Here is a 24,951-nt window from a genome sequence, read left to right on the forward strand (position 1 = left end):
CCTCCTAACTTGAAACAGACAGGCTCCATCTGAAAATCAGGGGAATTAACACAATTCAAACTCCTAATGCCCTATTATTCCCTTTGAGGAAAGGAGGCTTAATTCTAGTCACATGGATGGTATATCTGACAGATTTGCAAACTATCATTCTGATGTGGGTGAAGGAAAATGTAAAGCGCTTAAGCATGTTTTTTTAAGTCTCGCTGTAGGATGTAAAAATATTTATTCAATTAATTTCTTCAAACCAGGTTTACTTTATCCCAATATAAAACACCTGCTATCTCCAACTCAGTGGAAAACTGTAGCTCAAGCTTCTTAATAAAATTTGTACATGATCAGCCCACCAGGAAAAGTTCAAGCATAAACAAGGCACAGAGCATTATTGGCTATTGGCCTATGGTCTATAAACTATGGATACTGGAATATCTGTGGTTTAGGGAATCATCAGAATTCATAGTGACATTTTTATGAATGAGAACACATGTACACATGATACTTTATGCATTAAAGGGAGCACACAGATTTGAAAGATATTGGTACCACCTCTCTGCCTTTTATTTTTCTTATGAAAAGTTCAATAGTCCTCTGAATAGTCTAGCTGGTCATTACTTTACCAGAGTTTCAAGGCTATCATTTGGCAGGCAGGCAGGCTGCGCAGCAATCAATACATCTCGTTGACATGAGCTCTGAGAAACGGCCAGCCATAAAACTACCCTATGAATTTCTAAGCCTGCTAAATGCATGTCACGGTCTACATTGGAGGTTAAAAGGCTAATTCCCTGTGACAAATGAATTAGGTATAATTCAAAGGGTGTACTTGTGCTTCCCCAAGGCAGCTGCTACAGGCCATAAAATCCACAATATTTTCTCTATCGTCTGGAGGGGTACAGCGGATACGGCCTTGTAGGGGTCATTAGTCTCGACCTCAGTGACCTTGTTTCGAGCCCAGCTCTGGCATCTCATTGGTCCACATAGCATGTACCCTCTCCCACCCTTTGCATTTTCCACTGCTCAGACAACATATCTATGCAAATATTATGGCTGGCAAATGTGGACTAGCTTGAAATCGTGTGATTTTGATTTACTTGAATAACTTTCTTCACTGATCTGAGAGCTCTGAATGTTCCACTTCTGCAACTGTTACAAGTTAGGTTAACACATGCTCCTCTGGTGACCATCCACACAAGGTGCCCTTCTAAATGTAGACATCTAAAATGTAGATGTCCATTCCATGGTGGTAAGTAACACAGACTTGCTGAATAATTAATTTAAAAACAAATGTACGTGCTGGATGTTACACTTAAGAACATAAGAAAGTTTACAAATGAGAGGAGGCCATTCGACCCATCATGCTCGTTTGGTGTCCATTAATAACTGAGTGATCCAAGGATCCTATCCAGTCTATTTTTAAATGTTCCCAAACTACCACATCGCTGGGTAGTTTATTCCAGATTGTGACTACGCTCTGTGTAAAGAAAGCGTCTCCTGTTTTCCATTTTGAATGCCTTGAAGCCCAATTTCCATTTGTGTCCCCGGGTGCGTGTGTCCCTGCTGATCTGGAAAAGCTCCTCTGGTTTGATGTGATCGATGCCTTTCATGATTTTGAAGACTTGGATCAAGTCCCCACGTAGTCTCCTCTGTTCCAAGGGTGAAAAGGTTCAGTTCCCTTAGTCTCTCTGAGTAGGACTTTCCCTTCAGACCTGGAATGAGTCTGGTTGCTCTCCTCTGAACTGCCTCTAGAGCAGCAATATCCTTCTTGAAGTGTGGTGCCTAGAACTGCACACAGTATTCCAGATGAGGTCTAACTTGCGCATTGTACAGTCTTAACATTACTTCCCTTGTTTTAAATTCTACACTTTTGACAATATACCCTAGCATTCTGTTTGCCTTTTTTATTGCTTCCCCACATTGCTTAGATGGAGAAAGTGAGCAGTCCACATAGACTCCTAAGTCTTTCTCATGCATTACTTCATCTAGATCCGTACCTTCCATAGTGTAATTATGGTGGACATTTTTGTTACCTGCATGTATTACCTTGCACTTGTCCACATTTAATTTCATTTGCCAGGTGTCGACCCACATCAGAATATTATCTAAGTCCCTCTGAATAGCCTGTGCTGCCAAGATTGTATCTGCTGAGCCACCTATTTTAGTATCATCTGCAAATTTGACAAGTTTGCTAACTATCCCAGAGTCCAGATCATTAATATAGATTAGAAAAAGCAAAGACCCTAGTACTGATCCCTGTGGAACTCCACTAACAACCTCACTCCAGTTAGAAGCAACTCCTCTAATCGACACCCTCTGTTTCCTAGACATCAACCAGTTCATAATCCATCTACTTACATTACCCTGAATGCCTACAGCTTCCAATTTGTGGATCAGTCTTTGGTGTGGAACCTTATGAAAAGCTTTTTGGAAATCTAAGTATATCATATCATATGCTTTCACCTGATCTACAGCTGCAGTTGCATGTTCAAAAAATTCTAATAAATTAGTGAGACATGATCTGCCTCGTCTAAAACCATGTTGACTATCTCCAAGAATATGTTTTTCATTAAGATGCTCCTATTTTCTGTCTAATCATTTTTTCCAACATTTTACAAGTGATGCAGGTGAGACTGATTGGTCTGTAATTTCCTGGCTCAGTTTTGTCCCCTTTCTTGTGGATTGTTATGACATTTGCGGTCTTCCAGTCAGTTGGCACATCCCCTTTTCTAAGTGTCATTTGGAATATTTGAGTTAGCAGCCTATACATAATTTCCCTCATTTCTTTAAGTACTGTTGGAAATATCCCATGTGGCCCAGATAATTTGTTGATTTTTAATTCTGCTAGTCCATTTAGTACCTCCTACTCATTTATCCTGATCTCTCTTAGGGTTTGACTGGACTGATTGTCAACCTGTGGCATGTCATCTGTTTTTTCTTTTGTAAAAACCTCTGTGAAATACTCATTTAGTATTTAACTTAACCTTTGCAACTCCCTGTGCTCTTAAACTTTCCCATCTATGGTTGCAGCATTTGAATTCTCATGCACACATTTAAATGAAATAGCGGTTGCAATTTCTAATTCCTTACACTTGACATTTATACGGATGCAGGCAGGTGTTCAGCTGCTGCTGACATTGATGACTACATTAGGCTTTTATTGCACAGATCAAGCTCGATCGCAGGAGCATAGCCTTAACAAAAGGGAAGTGTTGTGAAAACAAACAGTCTGTCATTTTTCAGGCTTAGAGTGCCAGTTTGGTTGAACAGGAATGACAAAAACTTAAAAAAAATTGTTTGTGGTTAACAAGTGGAGAGTGAATCAGATTAAGGTGTGGGTTGGCCATTGTTCCAGGTATAAAATATATATATATATATATATATATATATATATATATATATATATATATATATATATATATATATATAGATATTAACAACGGGTTTAAGAGTTGTATAAGAGGGTTTTCTTTTTCCACCCTAGTAAGGGAAAATATGTTACTGTCATACTTCAATGATAAGAGAAATCGTAAACTGAGTCACTGAATATTGACATGCATAATCTGAAGGAATCTGCTTTACAATGTTCCAGCTGATTTTTTTTCAACAGTGAGAAACTCAAAATTCACTTCTTGCTGTTAGTTTTTAATGAAATTACAAACATATACAGCTCTGGGAAAAAAATAAGAGACCACTCCAAGTTCAGAAATCAATGTTAAGTGGTCTCTTAATTTTTTCCAGAGCTGTACATATTTGGTGAAGTTAAATAAAGTGAAGAGGTGCTTTCAAATATCTCGATATAGGGATTACAAACCCTTTTAACCTTTTAACAACAAATCTTTGCAATGTCTGATAAAACAAACAACACTTTTTAATTATCAATTTCAAAACTTGGTTACAAGAGAGTATGATGCCTAGAAGCTGTTGTGAATGCTATCATCTATGCGGAGTGTTTCAGGCAGCTATTGTCCATAAGAGAATATTATCCCACCACTGTGGTGGTGAATTGCTATGATATGACAATCTTGTCTTCCTTCCAGTGGTTGTTCTGATGCTTTCCATTCGCTTTGCCTGACATTGTTAAACCTATTTTATTTTGTTTGTTTGTTTTTGTTGTTGATTTTGTATTACAGCAAAAGTGACTTTAATTCATCCAGTGTGGGTAATGCGAGAGAGGTTTTTTTTTTCTCTCTCTTTAACTGAAGGTTAAAATCCTTAACAAGCTTCAAAACAAAATGACAGCTAGCATGTTTTGAATTCTTCCTTGAAGTTTTAAATGTGTTTCCATTAGCGATTCTAGATGGTTTAATTTTCTGTTGTATATCTTTTTGTATTCCTTTATTATATAATAATAATAATAATAATAATAATAATAATAATAATAATATTGTTTTATATTTATTTCTATTTACAGAGAAAGTTGAGATCACTTCCCCAATTGTTTAATTTTCCATCTTTGATTGTGTATTGGCAGATTGTTTATTGTTGTGTACCTGACTGAACCAAAAGCTTATATGCTAAATGTATAGAAAACCTGGTTTTATGGTCTTTACAATGAGTTTTCAGCAAAGCAAGGACCAGTGAAAGCAATTTGGCCAATTAGTTCCCTCCATTATTGTACCTCCATACAGCATCTGGAATTTTAATTAATTAAACTTTCATCATGCAAAATGTACTTTTAATAATAATAATAATAATAATAATCTGGTTGGGGCTCCAATAAATTCAAATTCAAAGCAACAGGGCAATTAACTTAATACTCAGTATTTTCTCATGTGACCAAAGGTTACATTACCAATGCAAAAATAAATGGGGGCCTCATTTCACTTCTAAGTACTTAATTACAGTGGTTTGCAGAGCCGAATAGGAACGTCATGTGAAAACCATGTGATATAATTATATTTAAAAAAAAAACGGAAAACGCTTGAAGGTTTCACCAGTAACTTGCACACACTGTGTGTGAAAAGTGTTAACACCTGTCTAAGCTTCATTTTCCAAGTCAAACTAATCTTGCCTATGTTTACAAAGTTGACAGAGGCTTGTCATGCAATTTTTCAAATGGTTCAGCTGTGCACAGAAATAAAACTGTATGATTTACAAAGAGAGAGAGAGAGAGAGAGAGAGAGAGGTTTACAAAGCTGTTCACATACTCCACAGAGAGCAAAATTAGTCAGTGTTATTCAGCCAGTCTTCGAGCCCTTGCAGCCGTCTGATTCTGAATAAAGTGTTCATGGAGAACATCCCTTGCCCCTTTCTAGAAACTCTCCCTGGAAAGACAAAACTACAATGGCTTACTATAGTGTTTTGGTGAAAAATAGATACATTTATCTTTAGCGGTATTTACTAACGTCTAAATACAAAATACACTATTAATGACACCACACTAAAAATTGAGGTATTTCTCAACTATATATATATATATATATATATATATGCAAACTGTCTTTTACCAAGATTTAAAAGCATCACTTTGATCAAATTCAAGTTTCGTCACAAAATAATTCCATTTGCTTCAACAAGCTGTTAATCAAAACTAATTCACAAACAGCCATTTCATAGTCAAAAGCAGCTTTCCTGGTAATGGCTTTGTGCCTTTTGTAAAACCATTATCTGAAAAGGAAAAGCCAGGGTTGCTTGCTACAGTAACCTTCATGCCATATGAATGCTGAACCCAGTTACAAGAGCAGCCCCCATCCTACATAATCCATTTCAGTGCCCATAATTCCTACAGTGTTTGGGCTTCCTCAGCTGAAATCATTCTAAAGCCAAAGATGAGCTATGCATGCAATTAACTTCTGGAACCTGTGAGGCAACACATCTTGTACAGATTTGCAGTTGGAAAATAATGCATTTTTCTAAGGCTATCCAGTAATTGTTATTGTCCATTGGAGCCTTTTTTAATTTTCTTTTTACATTAAATGGCTCCTGGAGATTGCCCTTAAGTTCCTATGAAGGTGGGCTGAAACAAAGGTTGTTTTTATTAATTTTAGAGCCCACATTTCTCTTTCGCTGTTACACAAGCCAATCTTTCAAGAAATGCCCAGAGCTTGTTTTGTTTGTTTGTTTGTTTGTTTGTTTAATTTCTTACCTATATTTAAACTAGACAAGGGTTTCACATGTCCTGAAATAGCTGCTGTTTTATTTCCTGGAAAAAACTCAAACTTATTTTCAAATAACAAGTATATTTGCTATGGTGAGGAATTGGATTCTAAGCTACAGGATTAGGATGTACGTTAATAGACTGGAGGGCTATCCCTGTCCATTCAGGAGAGGTGTCTGAGATCTTGTAATGCATTAAAAACAGCAATTTAGTTGCAATTTAAAGAGGATTATATACCTTATCTGACTTGATTTGGTTTTTATGTAGCAAATTGATCCCCAAATACTACCTTGTCACTTCATGACTATTCAAAATGCATTCCAAAAATGTATTTCTAAGTACATTTAAGGACTGATTTGAATGTTACATATTGCTAATTGTAGACTCCACTTTAGTAGTCCCTGGAGTTAGATTTTTGTTTGATTTGGAATTTGTTCATTTATTTATGTATGTATTTATTAATTTATTATATACCACTATTACAGGTTGACTTTTGTTTTAAGTCACTGTTGTTCTTCCAGAGTTTTTAATTTGCAGTATTGTCATTAATTGTTTTATGTGAAGCCAGAGCTTAAAGCACAAAACATAAATAAATAGTGTATGATGTTCTTGGCAATTGGTGTATATTCTGCATTAATTAAAATATATATACAATATTAAGTATAACGTCTACCGATTAAAGAAAAATACAGTTTGTTTTGACAGACATAACTAGCCTTATAAAAAATACTAAAAAACATACTGACTCTTTTGAGTGTTGTACATGACCAGCCATGAAAATGGCCTGAAGCAAAGATGAGTACTAAACTTTCCCCAATTCTGGAAGTGTGGTCTGTATGGGTAAGTGGGAGGCAGATGGGATGCGTGGGGGGCAAAAAACAAAAGTGAATGAAAACAAAGGATCGCCACACGAGAAAAACAACCAAACAAAGGGATTGTGAAAGTTTCATATTTGGCAGATGTATCTGTAAGCTTCAAAGTCTGGGAAATTAGCATTTCCAGTAAAAGAGGGGGAGATGGTAAGTGTTGACAGCTAAGTTTATGTTCTTGTTGTTGTTTTTACATGGCTACTCCCACTTCTGTGTCCCCTTTTGAAGGCAAGGGGAGAGTGAAGGGAACCCCCACCTCACCCCACCACCACCACCTATTGACTAGTGTGTGGACAAAGGCTCCGAGCCATATTTCCTATTATATACCCTTTGGACAGTGAACTGGTCCCCACATGAAAGCAGAACCAAGCCCAAAATTTAAATCTCCCATGAGAGAGCTGCCCCACTCAAGGTAAAAACAAGAAACGACAAATTGTCCAGAGTCAGGTTGAATTATGTAGAGAGCTGCAGCTACAAAGCCATTTTCTTGTGGAGTTCAGAAATTCCACAAATGCTGTTCAGCACTCATCAGATGACGATCTACGAGCGGATATTGCACAAAGCTACCGAAATAACATCAATGGTCGCTATTCATTTCGGAAAGCAAAGAACACTACATTGTTTATTTACTTGTCATGCACTGATCTAAATTATACTTGCCTCAGAGTTTGTCTTAATTGCTTAATTGTCTTAATTGAGTTTGTCAACAAGAAATATTGTTGACCTCAAGCTTTTTCCAGGGACCCAAGTGCTCTGGTAACATCAGGACTGTCTTTTCTTCATCTCACACTTTCACCTTCTCTATTCTCTCTCCTTGCCCCCCAACCCCCCTACCCCCTTAAAGTTACTAGAGAGGTTTGCTTAAACAAATAAACAGCCAGGAGAAAGTTTGCCTGGTAAGACTGCCCCGTCCCTCCTCCTCCTCCTCCTCCTAGTGTTTTCACAGCTTCTCCCTCTTGTAAGTATCTTATCAAGAAGTTGTTATTTTGGACAGGGTTGGGACCTGGCCATTTGGCAAGGGTGTCACCTTTTAAAGGAAAAAAAATAACAAAAAGGTCCCTATAATACATTTTGAGGATTAGCTCTCTTATATTCCAAACACACTGGCTTCAAAACAAATTTGTTTGGCAGGTGTATGGGTTTACATTTCTGTACATGAAAATGTGAGTTTCCAGAAAGTCTCTAAAATTCCTTCAAAAGCTTAGTAAATGTTACATTGAATTTGACAATAAGCAGGTGTCTGCGAATGGAGAAACCCTGGTAGAAATAAGAAAAACCCTTCTCAGCTGTCTGTAGACCCCCACACCCCAGACCCTTACTGATTGGAATAACTCAGAATGACAACTTTCCATTTTCACAATCTGTCTTTGTATCAATATGCAAAGGTGGCTGTAGAAGAAGGAGCTCAATGGGTGATGGAAGTTGGAGACATCTCTGTTTGTCCACGATGTGATAACTAGGCATTGTGTCGAGCTTTAAAAGCAAAGAGTCTGATTTCAAAGTCTTGAATGTTTATTTGATTTATTTCTGTGCCTATCTATATTTTCCCTTCCTTTCCTTACAATACACGCACTTTCTTACCAGATCAATCAGATCAGCTTTCTAGATCAAATGGGTCATTTCCCAATTATTTTGTGGAGTCTATTCCTATTTTTAGATATTAAGACTAATCTAAAACATTACCAATTTTAAATATGGTGTCAGTTAAAACATTTTTAATATATATTAAAACTGTAAGTTGCAATGAAGATTCATACTAGGACTGATCAGTCTCTGGGAGAGCCACATCGCCTCCTGTTTTTTTGTTTTATCACTGCTTAACTGACTCCATTATTGAGTTTAATTAGTCACAATTACCACATATTCAAGGTATTCAGTGATTGATGATTAAGGGAAATAAAACTTAAAAAATAAAATTAAAGGAGGATTGTGGGTCTGTAGAAACAGGGTTGACCACCAGTGTTTAAATGTCATTATTTACATGTAAAATTATACATATTAATAAAACAACAAATTAAGAAACAAACCAAGAAACCAACAACAGCAACAACAACACGAATGATGGTGTATATTGTCAATGAGGTTTGATACCTTTGCAAGTAGGTAAGTACTTCCAAATGTCTGACCCTAAATGCCTGACCACTTGCGTTGATACAAAGCCCATGTGTAGCAGATGTTTAACTTCAACCAAGTCTTTGATTGGTTAGCTTCTACCACAAAAACAAGACTGACAATAGAACTATTGTTTTGCCAAGCTAAGATATTGTTTTAATTGTATCCCATTAATAGAATAAGACTAATTGCCAGTTATTTCCCTAGCTCCATTTTTATCTATGTATGCAGTCTAGGGCAAGGACAGTGCTATCCAAAATAAGTTTTTTGTTTCTCATTGAAATGTTAATGCCCAGGGTGAGAAAAAAGAATACAGCCATCCAGCCAGCCATTATAACACCCCCAACTGTGATTTCCCCTTAATTGGTGCATTTGTAACTTTAGGCACAACATGATCTAATGTTCAAGTGTAACAAGAACGCACTGTCAGTCTTTAGTAAATTGCATTTTTCATTTTAAGTCCAGCAGATTGACATAAGTAACTGGCTAGAACTGAACATTAGAGAGACATGGAGATACAATTATATTCTCAATGTCCAATGACAGGAAATGTATTGGGGAATCAGACATAAACGCTTGGATTCTAAAGTATGAGGGGCCATTTAGGAAATAATTTTAACTTTTCATGCACATATGAAACACTCACACACACATATATGAAATTGAATACTCACACACATACGTATGAAACTTTTAAAGTGCATGTGAGAAATATTGTGTGTGTGAGCATTTCATATGTGTGTGTGAGAGACAATTTCAATATATCCGCAATTCATTTCAGTATAACCGGAAGTCATTTCATGAGTAAATGAGTTCTTGTCCCCGTCAATTTGCCCAGCAACAATTGGTTCCCGATGATTCGTCCTGGCGACAATTCACACGCATCGTACGTTCTCCACATGAGCATTTGTAACAATGCATTTACTTATTGTACACCCATAGAACACATACAAATATATGTTTATACATTTATTTGAGACTAACTCCAATAATTCAATCACAACTAATCAGGACAGTTGAATGCATCTATAGGCTACTTAAAATAGGTTTCATAATAAAGCTTTTGTCTTCGCTGGTGTAGTGGTTATGGAACACCTTTGCGATCCGGGCATTTTGGGTTAAATTCCTGATGTAGGGATGTTATTTCTGTAGGTATAGATGGTCCCATTCTGATGCTCATGTGCCCATTGTAGGTGCTTTCGGCAGTGGACAGAGGTCAGCATGGGCACCCTGACTGGTCTGCAGCTACACAGCCCCATACGCAACAAACTGCGATGCACTGTGTGTTCTGACACCTTTCTATCAGAACCACCATTAACTTTTTCAGCAATTTGAGCTATAGTAGCTCGTCTTTTGGATCGGACCACACGGGCCAGCCTTCGCGCCCTACGTGTATCAATGAGCCTTGGCTGCCCATGACCCTGTCAGTGGTTCACCGCTTTTCCTTCCTTGGACCACTTCTGATCACTGCAGACTGGGAACACCCCACAAGAGCTGCAGCCATCACAATTTGGCCCTTGTCAAAGTTGCTCAGATCCTTACGCTTGCCCATTTTTCCTGCTTCTAACACATCAACTTTGAGGAAAAAATGTTCACTTGATGCCTAATATATCTCACCCAATGACAGGTGCAATGATAACGAGATTATCAGTGTTATTCACTTCACCTGTCAGTGGTCATAATGATATGGTGGATCAGTGTATATAAAGTAGTGTGAGATCTTAGAACATCAAATTGTGATGTGATCATATTGGTATGAAAACATGACAACAAATAGTAAAATGCATGGTATTTAAAGGGCCTAATAAAAACACAAAGTGGCGTAACAGTTTCACAATAAATGACATCCAATAGTTGAAATTCTCACAATTACATTTTCATTCTGTGCAGGAATCTTACACTAGTTTTGAGATACTATTACATGCCCAACCAATTGAGATAAATTACTATATATTTTGGCTTTGGCAAACCTTCAAATCAGTTTTCTCTGTACTGTAAAGCGATTAGTATGCAATGGCAATGCAAAGTATTGAGGTACTGGAGGTACATTAAAGAGGAACATTTATTTAATCCATATTCGAGATATAGTAATATAGATTTTTTTTTCTCTTTTGTGAAGGAAGTACAGTGTCTGTGTCATTGTGCTTTAGTGTTGTTGTTGTAACAAGAATTAGAGGCTTGATTGATTTAATTGTTCATTGTCCAATAGTTGGAGTTGGCACGAGGCAGAAGGAATGAGTTTAGCAGCATGTAAGTTATGCAGTCTAGGTTTGGCAGCTTGTACTCTGACAAATGCTTTGGGAGGTGATGTCAGACTGGTCAGTACATTCCACTAGAGTCAAGGGACCAAGCAAATCATCGAGAAACATCCCACTTCAACTCTGCTTTTCTCAAATGGAAAAACCAAGTTGCTTTACATTTGAAATCAACATCTGCAAACTGAAGTTTATATTAAACAGTAAAAACAGACCTCAACTTCTTTCTCTCCTGCTGATATAGACTTTTTTTTTTTTGGACTTGCAAACTATTTCCATTATACCATCATTTTTGTATAAATTATTCAAATTATTAGTTAGTTCGTTTTTTTGTTGTTGTTTAGTTTTGTTTGTTCAGACGCTAAGTAATTTATGCTGTACGGTTTTGATGGAAACATTTTCTGTTTTGGGTTTCTTTCTTTACTTTACATGACATTGGTGAGGTAAGGTGGATAATTGTGAATCTTGATGCATTGGAACTATAAAACAATTCTTAAAATATGAATGCAAGATTCTCTGCTTTAGCAGTCATGTTAATAAAAGCAGGCTATTCATAAACATATCTGGGTTAGTGTGGTCAGGATCATTTAAAGATAGGTTACATTGTCCAAAATCATAAGTATAACATGAATCCCCACAAACATAAACACATTTCACTATATTACACATTATATATATAAATATGAAAAACATATGTAGAGTTTGAGCCATTCATGTAGACTGGATTTGGATTTCTGTCCTTTTTTAGTGGGGTCAGTATAATACACCAGGGCTAAGATGCATTTCAGGGAAACAAATCATCTTCTAACAGATGGCTTTGTGGTTTGTTGAAATAAATTAATAATTATAGAAATAGGCTGTTGTCAAGCTGGAAACAAGTGGAGCTAGAGGTAGATAAATGACATCTGATGATTATAGAGGCAATTCCCCACTGTGCACTTCCCCTGATGGAGTGCTAATGGGATGGTAAATTAATCGACTGTGTCACTGCTTCTGGAACCTGTGGTGTTTTAAGGCTTGTCTGTTTCTAAGCCTCCCTCTGACGTTTAGAAGTCTGTAAGCTCCACAGAACATCCTTATTAAACTCTTTTTCCAGACACATATTCCCTGTGCCTCTGAGTGCTTGTTGAATAAAATGCTTGTAAGTGTAGAACTGTTTTTTTGCAGTTTTTTTAGCATGTGTGTGTGTGTGTGTGTATGTGTGTGCGCGCATGTGCTTGTGTGTTTGTGTGTGTGTGCATATTCTTGAAAGTCTTTCCGGGGAACAAGATAATCCTTAATCTTTATACCAGCGATCTTGCACAAAACAAATGTAATGACAATACCAGAGGCAAGAAAAATACTGCCCTGCATGATTAATAACAAAACAGATTAGTAAAACATTACCCAAAGGATCCAGTAATAATAGGAACAGCCTTCAAATTGGGTATATGATATTTGGTCTTTCCTTTATATTAAGGGTGAAATGGATAGATACTTGCATACTACAAAGCTTTACACCACTAGATAATAAAGAACGTATTACTTTTATAAACCGACCATGAACACTGTATCATCTAACCATTAAATTCCAAAACTCCAATATGTAGCTATTATCAGCTATTATAAAAATGTATCTGTTATCTTCAAATGAACAAAGGTACATTCAAATGTTTAGAGTCTTAAAATAAAATGTGACCATATATATATGGTACCAACAAGAGATCTGTGTAATGCCCATGAACATTGACTTACAGATACTTTCAAGGTCATAGGTACACACAGTGTATAGCTTTCTGTATGTTGTAAAACAGTTTACACAGCAAAGGAAACATTTATATTATTTCTTTATGGTAATCTTTGTAAATTGCCTTTACTGTAATCCAAATACATAAATAAACCTAACATCTATTAGGTAGATCAGCATAGTGATTTAATATCTTGATTCAGGTCACCCTAATATTGGAACAAATGATGCTGGCCAGTTACAGACATCTGGACTGTGTAGTATCACATTATTAGTTTATGTCTAGCAAAGCGATCAAAGGAGTAATTATTAACCACATTTGAAAGGGTGAACCAGTGCGGCACAGCATGCACTACTAACCAAATATTTATAATAGATGTCACTTCTGATATTCTTATGTCTGTAAAACACTGTCTAGCTGCTAGTTTTGCATGTGCTTATTGTATGTATTTGGTATTCATAGAAGTAGTAGGTCTACTTCAGTTACAGATTTAAACAAAAAGGGAATTTCACTAGAAAGACGCATTGTCTCAACTTGAGGCTCTTTAGTGGTTATGGAACATTGCTCATTAGTTTTGCTGCAATATTTTTTAGGAGGTTAAAATATGATTGCCTATGAATGGAACTAGTAGTTTCTTTAAGAACTTAATTTAGTCAATCATATAGTTTCGTCATTGTTACAAGAACAGAGAATGAATTCCAGTACTGGCTAATTTTACAACTCTTAGCATGTATTGGATTAGGGACTCAATGATACATTTCTCCGATTCTTTCTGCATTACAAACTCATTATTTTAACAGGCTTTGATACTTGATCACAGTCAATTGTACTAAAATCTAAAGGAGGCAGCTGACGCTACCTATAGGTAGGCAATTGCCTAGGGCCTTGGGCTTGGCGGGGTCTCCATAACCGTAACATCCCTATACGCAAGTGTAGTACAAATGTGTCATAATGAGCCCGTTACAAAGTGATGTAACCCCTCGGTAAAAGTAGTACATTGTTAATCCTCCTGTGGTAGGTGCAGAGTGCTGGTGGTACATGCCTTGAATCCTGGGCGGGGAGCCCTGACCCACATTGGCCACACCAGTCCACCAATCAAGAGGGGGGCCTCCAAATGTCTAGAACCGGCCCTGGGAGGCAGATATGTATGTGAAACAATTGGTTTATTCTGTATTTTTCATCTGATTGATAGTTGAATAAAAAGACAAAAGGGAATGGACTTAAAACCTTAGACATAGTCTCATAGTAAAATGTTTATGAGATATAGTCACATTTTATTCATGCACTGTTCTTTATTTTAATGTCTAAACAAATTACTAAAACCTTAGTTAGTTTTAGTAAACTAAAATTACATTAGTGCATTACAATTTTAAACACATTTTCGTCATGCTATTTAATTTCGTCATGTTGACTTAAAACCTGCATGCATTTAATTTATTTTTAGTCTTTGGAATATAAAATTAAGTTAATTTAGTTACAACTATAATTTTATGGTAACGTATTACTTGCAAAAACTATTTAAGCAATGAACAAATCAATACAACAGAATCGTAACTATTACTATAAGAATGTATAAAAATCACGGACTAACTTACATTCAAAAAAATTATTTGACCTACAAAGCATTCACATGTTTGTCTAAGAAATAAATAAACACACATCTTTTGAATTGATTGGAATTAGATTTATTTCACTTTTCAGATAACTTCAAATTAATTATAGTGTAACCACATTAGGTTTCTTTTCCTGCAGTTAATATCTTACTAGACATTTTCTTTGTTTTCTCATTGTAAGTACTGCCAGACTGCAGAATTCTTCCTTCCAAGTACTGAAATCACGGGTCCTCGCAATTTAGGAACTAACGAGTTCAATCGACCATGCTAGACAGCTACGCCAAAAAAATCACTTCACGTATAAAACTCAGATTTTGTCTAGTCTTATTTACACAAATAAAAATGCAAAAAACGTATATTCATCATCATCGTCATCCTGGATAATTGTAGTCAGCTTCTCGTCATCGTTAACTAAAATTAATAACCTTTAGTTGATGAACACTGGTTCACCCACAGGTAAGCATAGTTGGTTGAAAATAAATCATAGCTTTTTTTGGAGAATCTGTCACTCTCACATGAGAGACCATTCATTTTAAATTTAGGTTAGTTTGTCTTTCTGTCTGCTTCCAGATTATCTAACAAGAACCAGTCCATTTGACACAGGTGTAAGTGGTCCAGGAAGTTTATGCAGAAAAACAAAACAACAAATTTTAAAGCCCTGTTCTCTCCTGTCCTAGAGAGAGTGACCCTCCTGTATATTACCATTACTTGCTTAGAAAAAGTCTAATAAAATGCAGATATTGAAATGATCAACACTAGGACATCAACCAGATGTGAAAATGAAAAGCCCCAGGCTGGTACTTTAAGTCCTGCTGTTGGATATTGGTAACCACCATTCCTCTTCAAATTCAATCCCAAATGGTTAAAGGAAGATTTTTTTACATTACATTTATTTTCACACTACGAACATAATAAAATTGTTGCTTTCAGTCATGTGCACTGTCACTGTGAAATAATTGTATTTTAAAAAAACATAGAAGATGAAGGAAATTAAAGAAAACCACAGGGCAAAGAAAGATCAGGTTATGGAAAGTGACTTTTAACAAACAAGTGGTTTCAGGTTTTTCTTTTGTCCCTCCTCTGTATGACATGTTAATTATTTGTATTTAATTTACTGCTAATCCTCCACAGAGAGTCTATTTGGAGAGAGATGAAATCAAGGGATAAAACTCCATGTCCATGCCATGTGTGCTTCTAATAACTAGAAAAAAAATCAGTTAGTTTCGGCCTGCATAACAGCCTACTTAATTAACAAGTGTGAACAAGGTGAAGAGAATAGGGAAAGGGGGCCTGCAAGTGGATGTACATGAGAGTCATGACTCTCCCCTTATGTTACAGGGCACCCATTCACAAGCTCACTCAATTCTGACATAGCAAATGTAAAATGTTGTGGTCTACAGAAAGAGGCAGTAAGTCTTCAAAACAGAATGGAAACCCTAGATTATGGAGTCCAAACCTTCAAAGAGTACCGTCTCTTTGTTTGTGGTTGTGAAGAGTGTGTGGCTACTCCAACGGAGTAGTTAAAGGTAGGGTGTGCAATCTTTTCCAGAAACATTTTTTGTTATACTGGTTGAAAGTCTCTTCACATCCTGATAGCAATCAATAATTGAAGTGGTCTAAATGTTAAAATATATATATATATATATATATATATCTTCTGTGGAAGGGACAGGACTAAAAAAACTTCGACCAATCATTGCATTCTGTCCGAATGCAATGATAGGATGTCCTTCCTGTCTGTCAATCTATATTTGCTCTTCACTCTGGTCAAGACCCTGGTGAGGAAGACGCGATGCAGATGAGCTTCCCTGAGATGCTTTCTGACAGTTTGTGCAGAAATTCTTCAGTTGTGCAAACCCACAGTTTCGTCAGCTGTCCGGGGGGCTGGTTTCAGACAATCCCGCAGTTGAAGAAGCCGGATGTGGAGTCCTAGGCTGGTGTGGCTACACGTGGTCTGTGTTTGTGAGGCTGGTTGGATGTACTGCCAAATTCTCTAAAACGATTTAGAAGGCTGCTTATGCTAAAGAAATTAACATTAAATTCTCTGGCAACAGTTCTGGTGGACATTCCTACTTCAGCCTGCCAATTGCATGATTCTTCAAAACGTGAGTCATCTGTGGCATTGTGTTGTGTGGCAAAACTGCACATTTTAGAGTGGCCTTTTATTGTCCCCAGCACAAGGTGCAGTGTAATGATCATGCTGTTTATACAGCTTCTTGATATGCACATTGATAGAGTCTGCTGTTCACTTCTCTCCCTGTTCTGTGGGGGTTTGGAATTATTATATATTAGCGGAGGTATGGTTTTATACCACAGGGGTTACAGAGGGTTCAGCAGGGCATGGGAAGTGTTTTCTCATGAGGTGGTCCCATATAAGACCAGGCATCTTACACAGATCCAGCTTAATAAGGATTACCTGCACTAAGTCGGATTTCTAAAGTCTGTTTCCAGCGCTTTGTAGTCTGCATGTTTAATTGGGCCAAATTCCTTTTAAGTGGCCAACCTCTCTGTTGCACTGACTGCTCCGTAATGTCTTCCTCTGATTAGAATAACGAATCATGACAATAAACAAAAAGGGTATTTTTTTCCATTCTTTACATTTTGAACTTGAATCGGGAAAAATATTATGGCATTGGCCTCATTTGAAGAAAGTGCAGAACACAAGCATGCAATGAATGATTTGAGAATGACTATTGAGTTACAGTGAGGGAAAAAAGTATTTGATCCCCTGCTGATTTTGTACGTTTGCCCACTGACAAAGAAATGATCAGTCTATAATTTTAATGGTAGGTGTATTTTAACAGTGAGAGACAGAATAACAACAAAAAAATCCAGACAAACGCATTTCAAAAAAGTTATAAATTGATTTGCATGTTAATGAGGGAAATAAGTATTTGATCCCTTATCAATCAGCAAGATTTCTGGCTCCCACGTGTCTTTTATACAGGTAACGAGCTGATATTAGGAGCACTCTCTTAAAGGGAGTGCTTCTAATCTCAGTTCGTTACCTGTATAAAAGACACCTGTCCACAGAAGCAATCAATCAATCAGATTCCAAACTCTCCACCATGGCCAAGACCAAAGAGCTGTCCAAGGATGTCAGGGACAAGATTGTACACCTACACAAGGCTGGAATGGGCTACAAGACCATCGCCAAGCAGCTTGGTGAGAAGGTGACAACAGTTGGTGCGATTATTCGCAAATGGAAGAAACACAAAATAACTGTCAGTCTCCCTCGGTCTGGGGCTCCATGCAAGATCTCACCTCGTGGAGTTTCAATGATCACGAGAACGGTGAAGAATCAGCCCAGAACTACACGGGAGGATCTTGTTAATGATCTCAAAGCAGCTGGGACCATAGTCACCAAGAAAACAATTGGTAACACACTACGCCGTGAAGGACTGAAATCCTGCAGCGCCCGCAAGGTCCCCCTGCTCAAGAAAGCACATGTACAGGCCTGTCTGAAGTTTGCCAGTGAACATCTGAATGATTCAGAGGAGAACTGGGTGAAAGTGTTGTGGTCAGATGAGACCAAAATCGAGCTCTTTGGCATCAACTCAACTCGCCGTGTTTGGAGGAGGAGGAATGACCCCAAGAACAACATTCCCACCGTCAAACATGGAGGTGGAAACATTATTCTTTGGGGGACAGGACAACTGCACCGCATCAAAGGGACGATGGACGGGGCCATGTACCGTCAAATCTTGGGTGAGAACCTCCTTCCCTCAGCCAGGGCACTGACAATGGGTCGTGGATGAGTATTCCAGCACACAGCCAAGGCAACAAAGGAGTGGCTCAAGAAGAAGCACATTAAGGTCCTGGAGTGGCCTAGCCAGTCTCCAGACCTTAATCCCATAGAAAATCTGTGGAGGGAGCTGAAGGTTCGAGTTGCCAAACATCAGCCTCGAAACCTTAATGACTTGGAGAGGATCTGCAAAGAGGAGTGGGACAAAATCCCTCCTGAGATGTGTGCAAACCTGGTGGCCATCTAAAAGAAACATCTGACCTCTGTGATTGCCAACAAGGGTTTTGCCACCAATTACTAAGTCGAAGGGGTCAAATACTTATTTCCCTCATTAACATTGAAATGCGTTTTTCTGGATTTTGTTGTTGTTATTCTGTCTCTCACTGTTAAAATACACCTGCCATTAAAATTATAGACTGATAATTTCTTTGTCAGTGGGCAAACGTACAAAATCAGCAGGGGATCAAATACTTTTTTCCCTCACTTTTATTCTCATTCCTTGTATTCCATTTTTTTTCACTGCCTTGTTGTGAAGTCCTAACATAAATATACAGACATGCTCAAATGTGTTGGTACCCCTCCACAAAAAACAAAGAATGCACAATTTCCTCTGACATAACTTGAAACTGACAAAAGTAATTGGTATCCACCATTGCTTGTTCCAAATTTAATACAAATCAGATTTTGATTTTGATTTTGTTTTTCAACATAATATTGTAAATAATAAAGCAAATTAAAATGGCATTGATAAAAATGATGGAACCCTCAACCTAATATTTTGTTGCACAACCTTTAGAGGCAATCACTGCAATCAGACATTTTCTGTAGCTCTCAATGAGACTTCTGCACCTGTTAACAGGTAGTTTGGCCCACTCTTCCTGAGCAAACTGCTCCAGCTGTCTCAGGTTTGATGGGTGCCTTCTCCAGACTGCACATTTCAGCTCTTTCCATAGATGTTCGGTAGGATTCAGATCAGGACTCATAGAAGGCCACTTCAGAACAGTTCAATGTTTTGTTCTTATTAACTCTTGGGTGCTTTTATCTGTGTGTTTTGGGTCATTATCCTGTTGGAGGACCCATGACCTGTGACTGAGACAGAGCTTTCTGACACTGAGCAGTACGTTTCGCTCCAGAATGCCTTGATAGATAGTCTTGAGATTTAATTGTGCACTGCACAGATTCAAGGCACCCTGTGCAAGGCAAAGCAGCCCCAAAACATAACCGAGCCTCCTCCATGTTTCACTGTAGGTATGGTGTTTTTTTCTTTGAAAGCTTAATTTTTTCTGATGTGACTTGCCAAAAAGCTCCAGTTTTGACTCATCTGTCCAAAGGACATTCTCCCAGAAGGATTGTGGCTTGTCAATATGCATTTTAGTAAATTCCAGTCTGGCTTTTTTATGTTTTTCTTTCAAAAGTGGAGTCCTCCTAGGTATTCTTCCATGGAGGCCACTTTCGCTCAAAAAGCGACGGATGGTACGATCAGAAACTGACATACCTTCACCTTGGAGTTCAGCTTGTATCTCTTTGGCAGTTATCCTTGTTTCTTTTTCTGCCATTCGCATTATCCTTCTGTTCAATCTGGGTCGATTGTCCTCTTGTCCACGCCCAGGGAGGTTGGCTACAGTTCCATGGACCTTGAACTTCTTAATAATATTTGCAACTGTTATCACAGGAACATCAAGCTGCTTGGAGATGGTCTTGTAGCCTTTACCTTTACCATGCTTGTCTATTATTTTCTTTCTGATCTCCTCAGACAAGTCTCTCCTTTGCTTTCTCTGGTCCATATTCAGTGTGGTGCAAACAATGATACCAAATGGCACAGTGACTACTTTCCTCCATTTAAAAAGGCTGAATGACTGATTACATGATTACATGATTATGTGATACTAATTAAAGAAACTAAATGGTTTGGAATATCACTATAATCCAATTATTTATTATCTTTTCTAATTTGTACTAACAAATGTGTCCAGGCCATTTTAGAATATCTTTGTAGAATGAGAAATAATTCATCTCTTTTCACAGCTTCTTTGCATTATTCTACGACATACCAAAAAGTATACATGATGCAATAGCTTTTAATTTAATCACTTTTCAGGAGGAATGAAGCATTATTTCAATGAGCTGTAAGGGTACCAACAAATTTGAGCATGTCTGTATACATACTGACTGAAGTGTAGTTACAGCTGATAACTGAGGGTTCCCATTTGCAAATAAAATTAAAATACGCATAGACAAGGCTTGCCATTGTTACTTGAGAACTGATGATTTCATTTAAGATCCATCTTTGGATGAAACTGTGAATCATGGCTCTCTAAATGTGGAATTATCTGTTTGAAATCCACTCCCACAAATTAAAACTCTATGGAGCAGATGATCAGAAAAGATCCCTTTGATCTCACCTTATTGACTCTTCACACCTGAAAAAACCAAACAGGATTTTATTTATGTGTTTTGGTGTCTAGGAGCTTGGGAAAGCACTTTCTACTTGGCATTCTTTGTCACTAACTTGGTAGTGATCACTGTGAAGAGATTAATTTATTCAACCCCCCCGGGAAATTCTTGCTGTCACTACCGATCAGAATAATGCAGCTAGTACTGCAATTATAATGTAGACCCACATTGTAATTTGTAGCTTTGAATACACACTACTCAAAATCCAAATGTGAACAGACAGTGCATATAAAATCACAGGATGGAAATTACACTTGAGAGCTCCACATAAAACGATTGGTTAACCTGCTACACCGATATGAAAAGTGACATATAAACATAAGTTATTGCTGTTCGTTCTTCTTGGTGCTCAACCTGCCGTGTGTTGTCAAATGATTTAAAAGGGGGGCATTTAAACAAAGTTTGGTGGGTCTCCCTTATTCAAATTGGATAATAGAGTGGATATTTTAAGACTATGAAACCTAAGGGTTAAATTACCTCTATAGGCAGAGAGTACAGACAGAGTAATTTGGAGCGTTCCTGCATGAGTTGCGGGGGTGCAAAAAAGGACAGATTGATTTTCCAATGGGAAGGATCTTGTCCACATAACTCCCCCAGTTGTTCCCCTCTCTGTCAGCCCTGTCAGCTGTTTCAACAGGGCCTTGTTGCATGAAGACTGACCCCTGAATTCAGCAAGAGAGAGGCTGATATTGGATATCCCTCTCTGTCTTCCTAATCTAATCTGCAGCCTGCTTAAAACTGTGTGTCTGGACCTTGCCACTGATACTGTTTGTTTTCTCGTCACAGTCGAGAGCCCTGCTTTTTCACTGTCAGACACAGTTTTTTTTTTTTTTTTAAACTAATGGCATTTCTGAGACACCCAAGTAACAGCCAATTCAGGCCCTGGCAGTTCTGAAATGAAACTCTTACCCTTCACTTTCACTCTTTAATTTTATTCACCATGACCAGCGCCAGTGGCTGTGATCTTTTAACGTCGTTCACTTCTACACTCCTGCAATATTACAATTGGGTATTGATTTAAATAGACAACTGTTCTCCATTATAGTAAGAGATTCTGTGATGTCTTATGAAGGGCAGGTTGAAGCAATACAATGAATATTGACAAGATTTGTTGATTTAATTTTAATCCTGTTTGTTTAATGTATTATTTCTAAACATATCACACAACAATTTGATTCCTCTTATAACTGATATGAAAGCTACTGTGGTCCTGTGCAGCCTAAGATGACCAACATGTATGACTCCTAATTTCTAACAAACTGTGTCCCTCCCATTTCAGTCATCAAGACAAGAATCAAGGAGGTGAAGAGGGAGAACTCAGACCGCAAAGTGATCCTGCAGAAGAAGAAGAAGTCCCTCAAGCTGGGAAACCTGAAGAAGAAGGACCTGAAGAAGCTGGTGTTGTACTTGAAGAATGGTGCCGACTGCCCTTGCCAACAGCTTGACAACCTGGGCCACCCCTACCTGATCATGGGGCGCAAAGTAGACAAGCAGTACCTGCTCACTGGCATCCATAAGTGGGACAAATCCAGCAAGGAATTCAAAAAGGCCATTAAGAAAATGAAAAGCCACAATTGCCCAGCTTTCGAGACTGTCTTCAAATGATTGGCCCTGCTACTGCATCTTGAGACCATAAGAACTTGCACAAAACCCCAAACATTTTTTTTAACATGTTTTTTTTTGTCATTGAAATGGATTGTTTTGTTTTATATATAAATATATCTATACAGATTTTACTCTTGTAGTGGATTGTCATATCATATGTTGAATCTTAATATATATATATATATATATATATATATATATATATATATATATATATATATATATATATATATGTGTTATTGCATCCCATTGTTGTAGATCATCTTTGTGATATGATTCTTTTTTTTTGTATTAATGATTAATTTCCCATGTGCATTTTGAAATGTACCCAGGTTGCTGCCAAACGGACAGTCAGGGTAAGGGGATATGAATATGGCTTGAGAGAAATCATTCATTCAACAGTGTGGCTGGGCATGACCCTTTTACTTGAGGCAGATGCATCAATTAGCCTTCACATTACACAAGCTCCAAATATCATTGAAATCTGGCCTTATACTACTTTACTGACCTTCTAGAGGGAGTTCAATTCATGCAAACAGCAACATACCATACCACATTTTCAAATAATTACCTCTTTAAAAATAAATGGGAAAGAAATGCGTATAAAAACTATGGAACAGGTCCAAAACTTAAAACACAAATTTTGAACTTTCCTGTCCAAACAGAAGTTTGAATGAAATAATGTAGTTAGAGGAGACATATTCTGGTGTTTCTTTCACGTTTTTTATAAGGAATTATTTTACTCCGAGAATATGAACTTCATATCATTGTATTCTAATATGTCTCATAGGCTGAGTGAACTTTTTTTCCTTCTTCTCAAACCCCCCACTCCCAACCCATGAACAGTTTAGGATTTGAGAGTTTTTTTAATTAAACTGAATGAAAGTCTTTAATTTTTCTCTTTAAGGAATAATGTCAAAATTGTTCAAAGGCACAATTACCGTTGACCCAGTCTTGGAGGAACATACACATACCAGCACTGAAAGCACACAAACGTCTACATACATGCCACTTAGCTAAGCCAAGACTGAATGCAAATAAAGGTACTGCTTGTCAGATACTTTCTGTACAGCAAAGGTATGTCACACTTGGTGGTTTGTCTATGTAGATTTATCTTAAAAAGCCATGATAGAGTAAGAGATAGAAACATAATCACTCTATAATCAACGCTAGCAATATATTTTTCAATGTTTCTTTCTCTAAGTGCTGGACTCACTTAAAGTAGACTCAGACTCACAAAATAGTCATAATAGAAAATCAGTGTGGATGAAATATTTGCAGTATCTGTGGAACAAAGTGCAACTTTGACTGGGTCTGTCCCAAGTTTATTCTTCCTTTATTTTTATTTCATTTCATTAAAAAAAAATGTTTTAAATCGCTTGGCAATACTGTGAAACACTGTTAAACCATTTTATCCGCAACATAAGAAGACTTTCACACATGATTGTTGAAATATATTTCCAGACTTTCGGACCATATATATTTAGTTCCTGCTGTTCCTGTACAACTGATTTTTTATCTTGAAAATTGTTGTATTCTTGTACATAAAACATTATTGGCTGTCTTTAGTGAACATCTTTGCATTTAGTAGGCAAAAGTGAAGAAAAAAAGAAAAAAAAACAGTTTCTAGTAAGCACACCCTTCATTTTCCGGAGGAGAGAATATTTGTTTAATAATAAACTCCATGCCACAGATCCATCATTGTACAATGTGTCTTCATACAAATAAGATTGGTTTAATCTCCAATTGGTTTGAATGGAAGCATTGAATAAGTTGAAAATCAGAGCACAGTGTTGCCCTTACAAAGATGCTGAGATATAAGGTGGCAAAACAGATTGCAGATTACCATTGCAAGTGACAAGAAGTGATTGTGTGGGTTGCAGAACTTCAGCAGAATATCAAGAGCTTTTCTATGGGCATAAATATATGAGGAGGTTCAGTCTGTTTGACTGTAATCTGGGCTTTAACAGGGTGCAATCAAATAGGATCAAATCACTACATGGGTTCCAATGGGTTGTTATCATCCATGAAATGCATGATTATAGCCAACAAGGTCACAGGGGGACACCACTTTACATTTATTTATACACATTCCCAGTATAAGACAGTGGATTTTGTATAAGAACTTCTATATAAGTCATATATATATATATATATATATATATTTATATATATTACTCTCTGTAATGCTGTTTACATATATATATATATATATACACACGTCAGGTCCAGGGGCTCCGGGGGTGCCAACTGATGTGAGAATCCAATAACGGTATCCAAAGGACAGTACAAGCAAGGCACAGTCGCGGTCACAAGCAGAGGGTTAATCAATCGGTAGAACAAGGCTGACCGGAAACAAGAAACGAAGGTCAGGCTTAGGTCGAAAACGCAGGTTATATATTAGATATCAGGATATATCAGAATGCTCGGACTTGTTGCTTGGAAGGCAAAACAAGACTTCGCCCAGATGAGAGGAACAGAGG

General features: G+C 37.4%; 1 protein-coding gene across 1 annotated transcript in view; it reads left to right on the plus strand.

Moving 5' to 3' along the window:
* sfrp1b (secreted frizzled-related protein 1b) overlaps positions 1-24,162 on the plus strand; it is a 41,595-nt gene extending 17,433 nt beyond the window's left edge. Inside the window, exon 3 of the mRNA XM_066714558.1 lies at positions 22,143-24,162. Coding sequence (XP_066570655.1) covers positions 22,143-22,468 — 326 coding nt within the window. The 3' untranslated portion in view covers positions 22,469-24,162. The remainder of the gene's footprint in view (positions 1-22,142) is intronic.
* The last annotated feature ends 789 nt before the right edge of the window (positions 24,163-24,951 follow it).

This window comes from Amia ocellicauda, chromosome 9 (assembly GCF_036373705.1).
Source record: "Amia ocellicauda isolate fAmiCal2 chromosome 9, fAmiCal2.hap1, whole genome shotgun sequence".
NCBI lineage: Eukaryota > Metazoa > Chordata > Actinopteri > Amiiformes > Amiidae > Amia > Amia ocellicauda.